This window comes from Falco rusticolus, chromosome 15 (assembly GCF_015220075.1).
Source record: "Falco rusticolus isolate bFalRus1 chromosome 15, bFalRus1.pri, whole genome shotgun sequence".
Lineage (NCBI taxonomy): Eukaryota > Metazoa > Chordata > Aves > Falconiformes > Falconidae > Falco > Falco rusticolus.
Genome location: NC_051201.1, coordinates 472,190 through 486,663, shown reverse-complemented (window position 1 = coordinate 486,663; position 14,474 = coordinate 472,190). Strand labels below are relative to the sequence as shown.

The 14,474-nt window shown below is 52.3% G+C and overlaps 1 protein-coding gene across 1 annotated transcript in view; it reads left to right on the top strand.

Annotated features, from left to right (window-relative positions):
- ZFHX3 (zinc finger homeobox 3) overlaps window positions 1-7,284 on the top strand; it is a 113,972-nt gene extending 106,688 nt beyond the window's left edge. The window contains exon 9 of the mRNA XM_037409004.1: window positions 2,968-7,284. Coding sequence (XP_037264901.1) covers window positions 2,968-4,529 — 1,562 coding nt within the window. The 3' untranslated portion in view covers window positions 4,530-7,284. The remainder of the gene's footprint in view (window positions 1-2,967) is intronic.
- Window positions 7,285-14,474: the final 7,190 nt, after the last annotated feature.

Here is a 14,474-nt window from a genome sequence, read left to right as displayed (position 1 = left end):
AGCAGCAGAGAAGATTACCTTGTAGCATGGTTGCTGATGTCTGTGTCAGAAGGTCCTATCAGAGCAGAGAAGATCAGTTTTTTGGGGATCTGGAAGAGCTTTCTGCTGGGAGCTAGGGCCTCCGCAAGGCTTTTTTTGTGTAGTTACAGGACTCTTCCCATGACCCCCAAAGCGAAAGTAAAATCATTCTTAACTATAGCTGTAGTATAGGTCATCATAATTAAACCATTTTAAAACAGGTGCTGTTAGAATTTATTCTGTTCAGGACTATTGTCCATTCCTGCTTCTTGAATCTAGTCCTAGCTACGTGCCTGAAGGGGGGGTGTGTGCCAGGGCTTTTTCATGTGATACTTCTGTTCTTACTGAAGATCTCGTTTCAGATCAGAGGCCAGAACCAAGCCAAGAGGATCTCTTTGGCAAATTACATTGTCAGCCTACCACAGATAGCTCTGTGCTGTTTACTTGGTACCCCAAATTTACAACAACATCTAAATTTTTTTTTTTTTTTTTTACTTCAAAGACCAGTATGTGTCCTGGGGAGATGGGGCTACGTACTATGAATGTTAAAAGCGATCAGGGACTGCCTAGGCAGGACTAAGCTATTCAGAAAGTCAAACAGACAATTTGTGGCCTTTAGATAAAGCTCCAAAGGTCAGGCCATCTCAGCTCAAAGCCTGTCGAAGCAGATAAGGCTGTGCATCCAGGAATGTTATGAATTAGCTGCTGCTCCTGCGCTTGAACCTCTCGGGGACTGTTCAGCTAGGGAGCACAGTTTCAATGGTATCTATCCATAATATACCCTTATCTGAAATCTATAAGGCCGCTGCATGGAGGTCCACTTCATACCTTCACAGATCACTACTGTTTCCATACCACATCAGGAGCAGATGCAGGTTTCAGAAGGGCTTTGCACCAGCCATTGCTGTATTCTGCCGGCTCTGGCCGCCCTCCCACGGGGCTCCTTCCAGGCTGGCCTCTGCAGAGCCACAGTGGCTTTGTCTCCTGCCCTTTGCTGGGAAGACCAGCACCGGGTGCAGGGTGCCAGTATCAGCGGATGAATGCAGCACTGCAGGCAAATGAGCTGTTCATCGCAGGATGCGGTGCGGCCAGCTTTTGGTGAGTGCTCCACTCACCTTGGCTACCTGCTGCTACTCAGAGCATGGAGCTGCAGGAAGGCAGTTCCTGTGCCGTATGTTCACAAGTGTGGATTCCTTCTGGGCTATGCCAGCTTTACAGGGCATGGTGAAGTGATAGGCTCTTGTGATACAACTGTACAGGCAGCAGCCAGGGCCGTGGTGTCCAGAAGCCCGAGGAGCATGTGTCTGCACAGACTTGTTGTTGTGCTCCCTCCCACAGCCTCTGCCCCTGGTCCTGCCATCTCCTCTGGTCCAGGACCCAGGATTCGGGTGCCTGCTAGCAGCAGGGATGAGATGGTTGAGGGTGCCCACACTTGTTCCTCAGAATTGATTTTGATGATTTGAGACCTCACCAGGATCCGTGGGGCAGCTGCAGCTCAGAGCTGTTGGCCCCAGCCGTCTTTACATTGCCTTCACGAACGCAGAGGACCCCACGGCAGCTGGATTTACCTGCCAGGAGTCACCACCTGCCCTATGCACAGCGGGTCCCTGCAGGCGTGCTTCCCCTTGGAAAACACTTTAAGCTGCCACCATGCCCCAAGCCACCGCCGAAAAGGAGCAGTTTCTCCTCTCCTCTCCCACTGGGTATTTCACGGAAGAGGGACAACCTAAAATAGGAGTTACCGTGCCCCTGCGTCCATTCCTAGTCCTGCAGTCGTTCATCCTCAGACTGCCTTTGAGCACTTACCGTCGCAGCTGTAAGGGCTCGCGCTTTGCTGCTGACAGGTTGGACTTGTTGGCTGGTTTTGCAGCAGGGGTGGGTGCTGCAGCAGGTTCCCGGCTCCAGAGCCTCGGAGCGTATGGGGCTGCACCGGCAGAACGGTAGAGGTTTGTTTCATTTTTATTTCCCCAAATGTCACTGAGGGACTTCCCAGCAAATGTTCCTTTTTAGGAGCACGTTTGCCAACTGCAGTGGACATGATTAATGGATGTGACTCTACGAGCCACACTCCTCTTGCCCCAAGCTGCTGTCAGCTGTGAGAAGAGAAATCGGCACCAGGGGACTGTGTTGTTACTGGCTATTCCTGCTGTTGGGAAGATGGGCAGACTTCACATTCCACCATTAATCCATCTCCTTTGTAGAGGAAGCATCACGATGCTTTTAATTCCACCCAAAACATGACGTTCATGCCTAGGGGAGATGTCTGAATACCATGTAAACTCTGAAATTGCTCAGAAGCTGTGTACCCAAAGCCTCATGTTGGAAGGAAGGAAGGAAGGAAGGGGTTGCATCAGAGATTTGTGAGCATCAGCCTAATAAGGACAAAATAGCTTAGATTTAGCCTGTTCAGTCCTCTTCAGTTGCCATCAGCAGGGCTTTCTGATCTGTGGAGATTTTAATGAGATTGACAGTATCTAGCATTACGGCTGTTTGCTTAGCCCTTTCCTTCTGCCGGAGTCCTTTGACCAAAGGACCAGTCAGTGCAGATGTGGGAGAGGTGCCTGTCCCTGACATCCGCTGGTGATCATTCAGGAATTTCAGAGGAGTCAGTAAAACAGCAGCTGTGCAGAGCATCCCAGTTGGACGGTGGGTACCGTGTTTGGTGCTGTCAGGCAGTGTGGCCAAGCGGCCGTGGGTGGTGGGACCTGACGAGGCATGTCCCCGTGGCACACGGGGCCCTGGGGAGCGGGGCGGTTGTCCCAGAGGAAGCAGGAGCAGTGGATGGGCTCTCCCACCCGTGCTGCTGCAGTGCGTGAGCACGGCCCAGGTGTTGCCTCGTGCAGAGGAGACAGCGGCTCGGGGGCAGTTGTGGGGTGGCCTGGGGTCACCCTACCCGGTGCTTTCTTGCCTGCCAAGTGACTCCTTACCTCTCTTTCTTCCCTCTTGCAGCTTTAACTTCTCCCAAACCTAACCTAATGGGCCTGCCCAGCACAAGCGTCCCTTCGCCCGGCCTACCCACCTCTGGATTACCAAATAAGCAGCCCCCGGCCGCACTGAGCTCGCCCACCCCGGCACAAGCCACGGCGGCCGTGGCCCCGCAGCAGCCACCGGCAACGACCCCGCAGCCGCAGCAGCCGCCCCCGCCACAGCGCAAGGAGAAGGAGAGCGAGAAAGCAAAAGAGAAGGAGAAGGCACCCAAGGGGAAGGGGGACCCTCTGCCAGGGCCCAAGAAGGAGAAGGGGGAGGCGCCGGTGGGCGCCCTCTCGGCCCCACTGCCCACCATGGAGTATGCGGTGGAGCCCACCCAGCTCCAGGCGCTGCAGGCTGCCCTGAATTCGGACCCCACCACCTTGCTGACGAGCCAGTTCCTTCCCTACTTCGTCCCTGGCTTTTCCCCCTACTACGCCCCGCAGATCCCTGGCACCCTGCAGAGCGGGTACCTGCAGCCCATGTACGGGATGGAGGGGCTGTTCCCCTACAGCCCCGCACTGTCGCAGGCGTTGCTGGGGCTGTCCCCCAGCTCCCTGCTGCAGCAGTACCAGCAATACCAGCAGAGTCTGCAGGAGGCATTGCAGCAGCAGCAGCAACAGCAGCGGCAGGCGCAGCAGCAGCAGCAGAAAGCGCAGCAGCCCAAAGGAAGCCAAACCCCCGTCCCCGCGGGGGCTGCCACCCCGGACAAAGACCCTGCCAAAGAACCCCCCAAGCAAGAAGAGCAGAAGAACGCACCCCGCGAGGTGTCCCCCCTCCTGCCCAAACCCCCAGAAGAGCCCGAAGCGGAAGGCAAGGGCGCGGACTCCCTCTGCGACCCCTTCATCGTCCCGAAGGTGCAGTACAAGCTGGTCTGCCGCAAGTGCCAGGCGGGCTTCGGCGACCAGGAGGCGGCCAGCAACCACCTGAAGTCCCTCTGCTTCTTCGGCCAGTCCGTGGTGAACCTGCAAGAGATGGTGCTTCACGTGCCCACCGGCAGCAGCCAGGGCAGCGGCTCGTACCAGTGCGTGGCGTGCGAGAGCACGGTGTGTGGGGACGAAGCCCTCAGTCAGCATCTCGAGTCAGCCCCGCACAAACACCGAACAATCACAAGAGCAGCAAGAAACGCCAAAGAGCACCCCAGTCTATTACCTCACTCTGCCTGCCCCCCCGACCCCAGCACCGCATCTACCTCGCAGTCGGCCGCTCACTCAAACGACAGCCCCCCGCCCCCCCGGCCCCCCCCGGCTTCCCCCCACGCCTCCAGAAAGCCCTGGCCCCCGGCGGCCCCCCGCGCCCCGCCCGGGAAGCCGCCGCCGCCGCCTTTCCCTCCTCTCTCCTCATCTTCAACGGTTACCTCAAGTTCATGCAGCACCTCAGGGGTTCAGCCCTCGATGCCAACAGACGACTATTCGGAGGAGTCTGACACGGATCTTAGCCAAAAGTCAGATGGACCGGCGAGCCCGGCAGAGGGGCCCCGGGACCCCGGCTGCCCTAAGGACAGTGGTCTAGCTAGCGTAGGAATGGACACCTTCAGATTGTAAGCTTTGAAGATGAACAATGAAAATGAATTTAAATAAAAAGTTAATAACAAACCAATTTCAAAAATAGACTAACTGCAATTCCAAAGCTTCTAACCAAAAAAAGAAAAAAGAAAAAAGCGTGGGTTGTTTTCCCATATAACGATGCCGGTGGGTTTTACATTTCTTTTTTCCTTTCCTTTTAATAAAATAAAACTTAAAAAAGAAAAAAAAAACTGTTACATTTGTCCTTTCGAAGGTACTGTTGGTCTGGGAGACGAAAGCCCGTGCTGCCTCCTTACTGTCTTCGGAGCTTGAGCCCCTTGTATATTGCCCCTTTTCAATAACGCCCCACGTCGATAGCACAGCAGAGGCCGGCATGCACTGTATGGGAAAGCAGCCCACCTTGTTACAGTTTTAAATTTCTTGCTATCTTAGCATTCAGATACCAATGGCTTGCTAAAAGAAAAAAGAAATGTAATGTCTTTTTATTCTCAGGTCAATCGCTCACACTTTGTTCTGTTTTCAGAATCATTGTTTTATATATATATATATATATATATAATTTCTTTCATTTGTTTTGGGGTTTTTGTTTTGGTTTGGTTTGGTTTTGTTCCAGAAAAGGATTTTTTTTTCTTTTTTTTTTTCCTTTTTTTTTTTTTTTGTTTTGCTTTGATAATTTAAAATGGGCAGAAAGTATTCAAGAGAAAAACAATGTGAACTGCTTTAGCTTTTCGGGGATTTTAAGGGTAGCTTTTCTGCTGAAGCCAATTTCAAGGGGAAAAGTTAAGCACTCCCACTTTTCAGAAAAAAAAAAACCACACAAAGAGTGTTGAGGACTCGGAGCTTAAAAAATAAGTTTTAAAACAACTGACTTTCTGTATTTATGATAGATATGACCATTTTTGGTGTTGAGTAGATTGTTGCATTGGAAATGAACTGAAGCAGTATGGTAGATTTAAAAGAAAAAACCCTTTTGTGTACATTTAGCTTTTGTATGGTCCAGCTGACGGCTTCTCATTTGATGTTGTCTTGTTCATTCCTAGCCAGATAGATTGCAATCCATTGACTCGCCTAAGCTTTTCTCCCCTTTGTACCTTTACTCCCCATTCCCCCATCCTGTAATCTTCCAATTATGGTCGCTACCTTCATTTCTTAGAGGGTGGTTGCATAATTATTTTATAAAAACTAAAGAAAGAAGTTCAAAGGGTTTTGGGGGGTCAGTAGGATCCCTTGCAGAATATTTTTTGTTGGGGGTTTGAAACTTTTTAAGGCGTATACATACGATTTACCTATGTCTGTTACCCTTGTGCACTTATCTCTTTCTTATTTTCCATTTTTCCTTGGTTTTTTTTCTTCCCCTCTTCTTTTCCTCATTTTGTAAATGCTTCAAAGACTCTGTTCCTAAACTATAAGCATTTGTTTCTGTTTGTGTAATTAGGCTGCACTCTGTTCCTTCTTTTAAAAAAAGGTTTTGTTACATTTTTTTTCTCTGAAGAAAATTCATGCTTTAAATAAAATCCAAAGACATACCCTTTCACCACTGGTGCAGAATGAGCAAAAAGGATTCTTTTTACTTGAGAATTTGTTTCTGATTTAAACAAACAAGTCTAAGTTTAAATAAAGAATAAAAAAAGTATCCAGGTTGTTATCTGTGCTTCTTCTGCAAGCAGAGAGACAACTCTTAGCGAAAACCCAGCGCACCAAAAGGCAGGTTTCTCTTTCCAAGTTCTCTCCCATGGTAGGCAACCGGAGCGGCGAGCGCCGCGGCTCAGAGCCACGTGCGGGCAGGCAGGTAGCCTGCCAGGCTCTGGAGTCCCCTCCAGCTCCGTGCCCTGCCCCGGGGAACGTGCAGACGCACGCACACACGCATCTTTCACGGTCCAAACTTTGAAAGGAAAACTTTGTGCTGCTAAAATGTAGATTTTGGAGACAAATAGATGCTTGCTGTTTCACTTCCGTAGCCAAATGTCAACAGAATCGATCTCCTGCCCCCCCGCCCCACCCCTTTTCCTCTGCCCCGAAAGTGTGAGAGCCTTCTCCCCATCATCTTCATCCTCCTCCTGCTTCAAAAGGGAACTTCGAAGACTGTGAATGCAGGTTCCTCCCACCGCCTCCGGGCTTCTCCTCCCTGTGTTGAAGCCGTTCGTCGACTCTGCAAGAGACTGGAGCATTCGAGAGACGAACGTGGGGTTCATTTTCTAGGGGGACGCTTTTATTTTTATGGATTTTTGGTTTTAGTTCGATGAAAGACTAGATCCTGAACTGTTGTATATATTTCTAACTAGGCTAATGCACAGTGCAAATTCCTTTTTTAATTGTTTTTTAAGTAGACGATACTAAAGAGAGTACCATCTAATATTCTTACCAGTACCCAGTTGTAGCATAAGGTGTCTAAAAGGAAACAAGTACACAAAAAGCTTTTGCTGTTTTAACAAACTGTTTTCTTTTAACAAAAGTTCTTGTATTTCTCCCCGTGTTTGAGATGAACATTTTTTAAATTCTAAAGTTGTACAGTTTTTGTTTTCCATTATTTTATCTTGTTTGTAATTCTATGAAATATATATATATATATATTTTTTGCCATTTAACTGTTGTATGTTACTCTGTCTGTATCATATAGAAATTTTTTTTGTTCGTTTTGGTTTTGATTCTCTATGTGATACAAGTTAACAATTTAACACTAGCTGTCAATTTCCGCAAGGTCTCTTTTGGAAATCCTTTTGTTTTGTCTCAGTTTGTTTCGGTTTTTTAATTATATTGCTTGGTCATAGTGCAATTTCTCTCTCCTTCTTCCCCCTCCTCCTTCCCACCCACTAAAAGGTTTTATAAATTAATTTCCTTGTATTTTTTCTAAATGTTTCTAGAGACTTTTAGTGCAAGGTTGCCTCCTCCTCTTGCAGCCCGGCTGCCCCGGGGCTGGCGCCGGGACCTGCACCCCCAGCCACCCATCCCTGCCGGCCATGCTGGGCCTGCCTGGGACCCCTGGGACCCCAGGCCCCGGGACCCCTGGCCTCACGCCCCGCAGCGCTGTGCCGAGCCCCGAGCCCCACCGGCCGCCCCGGACGCTGCGGGACGTGGGGGCTGAGGACCCTCTGGGTGACCCCCCGAGCCCACCCGTGGCCTTTCCAGCAAGTGTCTGAGCAGGGCCGGGCAGGGTGCGAGGAAAAGATTTTAAACTTAGCATTGAGCGGGTTTCTGTTTTATTTTTAATAAAAAGCTTTCTAAGTGGTGAAGATGGCCAAAGTTTCATACAATTGAGAATAAAGAGAGGCATAAGGGGTGTCGGGGCCTCCCACGCCCAGGGGGGCAGGCGGGGGGTGAGGGAGGCGCTGACACAAGCCAGCACACTCGCTGTTCATGGAAATATATTTTGCTTTAAAAAAAAAAAAATTAAACTTTTAAATAGAAACAGAAATTGGGTTGGTTGGTGAGTCAGTTGGTCGGTTGGTTGGTTTGTCGGCGCTGAGATACTGCCCACTGTGAAACACAAAGCTTTGACTATTTTTTTTGGTTTTATTTTTTGGGGGGCGAGTTTGGGTAGAACAGAAAGCATAAATAAGGTGAAGAGGGATATGAACAGCCTTTGCAATGTACAAAAAATAGAGCAAGTGAAACCAAAAATGATGTTCTTGGTGTTTTTCTATAATGTAGTCTTGTTAGCTTTTTTTTGTTACTGTAACAATGCTGATCTCGAACTGTACCAAAATACATGGAGACTAACAGAAACAGAAACCACATGGAACTTTCAAAACTTTAAAAAATTTGTCACAAAAGACTTTGTTGTCATAGTTGAGTTGACTGTAGATGGTAATTGAATATACTCCTTTGGAAATATTTCATCACGTATGTTTCCTGCTCATTGTAATACATTAAAAAAAAAAATGAGCAAAAGCTCTCGTCTCCGCTGTCCCCGCTTGTGCGGTGCAGGGTCCGTGTCGGGTGGGTGTGTGCTGTGCGGCTCGGCTCGGCGTGACTCGGCAGGACGCATGCATCCGCCTGAGCTCTGCGCCCCGCAGCAGGTGGGCACTGCCACAGAGCCGCATGGCCACACGCACATGCCCTTGTGCACCGCGTGGCCGCGTCCCTCCCCGCACACCACACGGGGGGCTGGGCGCCCACCAGGGTGAGAGCACTGGGGCTGAGGCTGCGAATTAAAGTTAAAGTGGAAGTAATGAGCCAAATGGCACAATTCATATTATGGCTTCAGGACGCATTGTGTATGAAAAAGACATTATAAGTGCATTTAATTTTACTAAATGATTGTATAAGAATTCCAGGCACACTGCTGTAATTAATGGGTAAAGGGAAAGCATGATGCCTTTCTGGGTTGAGGTCATCTTGAAACCTGTAAACTAGAAATAAAAAATTACCATCTGTTTTCTTCTACTGATGCAGCCAAAAGGAGACGAAGGTAAGAAAGGTAAGTGGCTGACTCACTGCTCTTCCCTTTGCTTGCTCAAGTGCCTCTTGAGCAGGGAGGAAAACTTGGTGAACTGTTGAATGTTAAATACATTCTTCTCTTACCAAAAAATGCCCCTTGCAGCAGCAAATGCTTGAAATTCATTAATAAGGACCACATCCAAAAGAGAGCCGTGGGGGCTACCATTCATCTCTTAATTTATAACTGCAGCAATAAATAAGGCGGGGGGGGGGTGGGGGGGTGGGGGCAGGACACAACACGCAAAAAACCAAAAAACCACAACATTGCAGGTGGGATGAGCAGTCTGTTTAGTATGGCTGTCCTGGGCTGCCCTGCCTGACGGCAAGGGGCTTCCTCTGCCTCCCTGGGGAGCAGGACCCTGAGCTCCACAGGGTTGTCCAGCCAGTGCAGAGGTTGCGGGGAAGAAATCATGCAGCTAGCGAGGGTACAGGAGTGTTATTTAATGAAGCAGGTCAGGACATCCACTTGCAAGCCATTAAGGTCAATAATCAGGTTGCTGGTGCACCTTCATAAGGAAAAAAGAAAAAAATCGAAAACATACACTTGTACTGATTCAGGCTCCAAAAAATCATGAATTGTGAAATAAAGTAGCTCAAAATTGCCAAGGCTCCGACGACTCCTGGTGATACGGTGTAACCAACCCAAGCCAGACAGGCCCTGGCCCCAGCACGCAGCCCTGACAGGGGACAGCCAGCGCCTCCGGTGACTGACGCGGTGAGGGCGATGGCACTGGGTTGCCTCTTGGCTGCTTGTTGGCTGGGGTTTTTTTTAATGGGAAAAATCCATTCTACGTTTTCCAGAAGCTGACGGGACTGTGGTAATAATGGGGTCGCCAGCGTCACCTTTGCACCAGTGTTTGCACTGTGCCTCGTTAATGACTTCTCTGTTGTTCGTAGACCTGCAGTTTTGTAAGTTTATTATGTAACGTTGCTATTTATTCCTGGGTTGAATTCCAGTTTAAAACAGCTACGCTTGAGAAAGCACCTCTCTGATGCTCAGAAAGGTGTAAATGGCCTCTAGTAGCTGCACAAGCTGCAAACTAAAAACCTCTGCAAGAGCCTCTCTGTTCAGAGCAGTGCATCAGCGGAAATTGTGCAAACCTCTGACAGAAATAAAAAGGTTTTTCCATGTTGTGATTCTGGTAAGAGGAGACTGGGAGTGATTTTTAATAACCTTTCATTGCCATCACCTAAAAGACAAGGAAGAGATTTAGCTCTTACTCATGCACTCTCACAGGCCAAAAAACCACGTTATTTGTAACAGCAGAGCAGTGCCCAGGTGTCTGCCACAGACAGTAACCTCGCCAGTGGATTTGGAGCAGAGTTCCCAGCTGGAGGGTGCCTCTGCCCTCAGGTGCAGCCTGCGTGGTGCTGTCATCAGTGCAACAGGAGCGAGGGCTTTGGCCAGCGGCCCCAGGGAGGTGGCCAGGGGTCCACCAGGGTCCACCAGGGGTCCACGCCAGGCAGCCTGGCGTGCGGTGCCACAGGACAGCTGGTGCGTGCTGACACCAAAGGAGGAAACACCGCTGGTCTCCCTGTTGTCCCCAGCTGGCTTTTCCACAGGAGATCCCACCCCGGAGCACAGCAGAGGGGAGCCCGGCATACCAGCCCTGCCGACAGCTGGCCGTGGGGCTGGCATGGGCTCTGGGTGCAGCAGCTGGACGCCAGTGCAAGCCACATCCCATAGGACAGGCAGGGCCCTGGGGCACTCGGAGGCTACAGATGGAGTATGCCTTCGGGAGATGCTCTTGCTCCTGCACCCACTGCCAGTGCACGGCCCTGTCAGACGTCGCAGCAGCTGTGGGCTGGTCCATGCCAGGGCTGAGCCACCCTGCTCCTGGGCTACCCAGCCAGCAGCTGAGCCCCTTGCCCTGGCCCTGCATCCCACTGCATGCAGCACCCTGTCCAGGCAGAGCAGCTGGCTCCAGGGGTGCCCCTGGGATGGGGGACGGTGACGGCAATGCCACCGTGCAGCCTGGCATGCAGACACACAGGTCAGTGCTACAGAGGCTCCATTCCTGCGGCAGTAGCCATGGGTATTGGCTTCCTGCACCCACTGCCAGCCGATGCTGGCAGATCCCCACTGTGGGCCCTGGCATCCAACTGAGGCATCAAGGGCACATTGTCAGTGCCACCACATAACAGATGAGCTGCATTTGTAAAGGTGTCCGGGGCATGAAGCAGCAGATCATGAGGACTAAAACAAGACCAGAAGAAATCCCAAAACCTTGCCGGCTGCCAGCTTCCAGTGAGACCAGTTTTGCTGCGTGCTACAGGTGCCTCTCTGCTATGCCCAGGTTTGCTGCTGAAGACCAGCTGGAGCACAGGGCAAGTTCAGTCCATGGGGCAGCTGGTCCTGCAGCCCATGGGGAGTTCGTGCCGGGCGTAGACCCTCTCTCCTGAGAGCAGCAGCTGCAGCCACGACACTTCTGCAGCCAGGTCCCTGATGAACTGAGCAAGGTCCCGCGATAATGTCTTTGCTAAATGACCTCTGAAGCCTGCTAAAAGAGCTGACTTCTGTAATGCAGACGGATGTTCTGAGAAACTGCCACCAGTCTGGGGCTGTGCCAGCAGTGGTGAAGGGTTAACTCCATCAGCGCTTAAACTACGAATATGGAGCCCATTCTCTCCTCCAAGCTCGTTAACAATGTACACCTGATGATCTAAAGCACTAGAGAGTCATTTTAATTAACGCTCTGCCAGAGGGGATGTGGTGAAGACACTGATTTCACTCCCAATGACTTTCTATTTTGGTATATTGCAGAATTGGTGCATTAGTTCCCCGGGCTGATGCAGTGAGCTAATCCAACTACAGCAGCGGGGCATTGCCTCTGCTTGGCTCTGCGTGCGGCAGCTCAGCACAGAGGCGCTGGCACCATGCGCGGGTGGAGTACGGGGCTCAGGCAGGCCCGCGGGGGCTGGCGGGGAGGCTGGTCCTCAGCCACCGGCAGGGCGCCGGGGCCGGCGGGTCAGCAGTGCTGCAGAAACCGCTGACAAAGCCCGTGGCCACGGGGGCCCTGCCACGCGTCTGCCAGGGCCAGGAGCGGGACCGCGGGGCCAGAGGCACCTGTCCATGCCCACCGTCCCGCCCAGCCGCGGCAGCCACAGCACCCCAAGGGAAGGCGCCAGCCTGAGCTGCGGAGGAACTGCAGCCAGCGGTGCTCCAGGTCTCCTGCGGCCTCTGCGGTGATGGAGGAGAGATTTCACACTGCGCCCCAGAGAAAAGATAGCGGTACCTATAAATGGTATTGTGCTGTTGGTTAGATGGTAGCATGATGTTACTTAATTAATGTTTTAATACCCTAGGCATCTTCTGTGCCGTATAATTCATATCGATTCAGCTGTGAGCATGTTCAGTTAAAAAGACTCTCTTTCCTAAGCAAACTTTCAATTATATTGAATTGTCACAGCAAAAAAGGGCCTTTTCTCAGCATGGGGGAGGGGATTCTCTGCCAAACGGCTGCTGGCCGGGCTGGGCACACACGTGCGCACTCACACACACGTGCACTAGCCCGGTGCCCACACCTGCCGGCCCTGGTGCTTCCAGCCTCCTCAAGTCACCAGCGCCAGCCGCAGCCTGCGGTGCTGCCGCATGTCCGTTCCTGCTCCACGGAGTCCCCTGCGTGTCCGGGCGGAGCAGCCCGTCCCCTCCAGCTGCTGCTGGGCTGCCCGGCGGAGGCTGCCCCAGCTCTGTGCCAGCCCAGGTGCCCGGGCGCACAGCAGCAGCTCTTGCAGCCCCTCAGCAGGGCTGGCCCAGCGCCTGCTGCAGCTGTTTGCCCCGTGCCTGGGGACCTGTCCTCACCACGTCCAGGGCCAGGCTGCAGATCCCCAGGTTGCCCAACATGCACCACAAGGGCCCACGGATCACTGGGGGCCTCCCTGCTCACTCCCTGGCCAGCCCGCTGCTATGGCAGGGAGCCACGCAGAGACTGGATGGTGGGCTGGAAATTGCAGGGGTTAAAGTCATGGCTTTGGGGATCACTGGTGTTTTCTGAATGTTCGCTGGTTTGATTGTGTCCTGCGTTTTGCAGGGCGCTGCATGCCTGGGGCAGGTGGGCTTCTTGGGGAGGGTGTTCCCAGTCACTTCTTCCCTTTCCCACAGGTTTCCCGAGCATCCTCCAACACGCTCCTGTCTCCAGGGGTGGTGCGTCTCAGCTGAAAGCAGGTCAGCATGGGGTAAACCCTGCCATGGCTGAGGCACAGGGGCAGCTCCCAGGCACCTCCTGATGCCACAGCACCAGCAAGATGGGCACACCAGAGGTTGGAGGGAGGTTAAAGTCAAATCAGAATTGACAGAAAATTATTAGCAGGGCAGAGACAAAGAAAAAAAACCCTTCCTTCCGTAATCAGGTTAATGTGTGTGTGGAATGCCGAGTGTTTTGGCAAAGCAGCACCTTTTCTTTTTTAAGCAGAAATTCAGTTTCCATTATGTGAAGCCTTATCCCTCCTGCTCCAGCAGCACCTTTGATCAGTGCACACAGCAGGGGAAAAGGACAGGATGTGACCAGCCTCACCATGTGTCCCCTGGCCCTGCTTTGCCCCGGCAAGTGGCAATTGGAAGGGGTCCCTCTGTGTGACTGTGGCAAGAGAGGGCCCAGGGGATGGATCCCTTCCCCCAGGACCACCTAGCACGGTCACAAACATCACAGCAATGGGTGCACGGGCCACATAGCATCGGGGGGATGCAGGTGCTGGCAGGGGGCCAGTGGTGCCCCACACAGGAGTGAGACCATGCATTAAAGGTCTTGCCCCATCCTTGCTGGGGCTCTGTGGGGCTGGGATTTGGTTCTGGGCATGCAGGCAGCTTCTTGAAGGAATCCTGCAATGGTCCTCTGTGACAAGGCAGGTTTGCCATGCCAGGGTGGGGGGCTGTGCATGTGGATGTCATGCTCGGGGCTGGGGCAGCAGTGGGGCTCACTGACACTGCAGGGACTCATGGTGTGGCCCCAGCTGTGCCTGAGCCCCTGTCACAGCAAGCGGGGCTCCTGGCTGAGCAGCTGGGAGATGCACAACAGACCCACCACCCTTGACAGCACCATGCACCGCAGCGCCGTCCCCAAGTGCAGCTCCAGAGCCAGGGGCAAACATTTGCTCTGCACCTTTGGTGGTAGCAGTGAAGGTTGCAGCTGTATGCAGCTTGTCCCCTCCAACCATCCCAGTGAGCCCTGCCTGCCCGCCTCCTTGTTGCAGTGCTCCCAGCATGATGGCTCTGCACAGCTGGTTTGGGACCTGCCGTGCTGCACCGGGGTGCACTGGCCATGCAGAGCCGGAGCACCGCTATGCATGAGGTGGGATGGCACAAACATCACAGTCCAGCCTCACCAGGGACCTGCACGTCCTTCTACTGTGCTGCCTGCTTTTCCAGATCACTCTGCTTCTTTGGGCTACTCCTGCTTTCCAACGGCACTGAGAACAGGGTCCCGCAGCAGTCTGGCCCCACATTGTGCTGCAAGTTTTCCCACAGCTGCAGTGGCACAGAAAGGTTCCTGGCCCACACCAGGCATGTTCCCCCAGAGTGCATGGGCA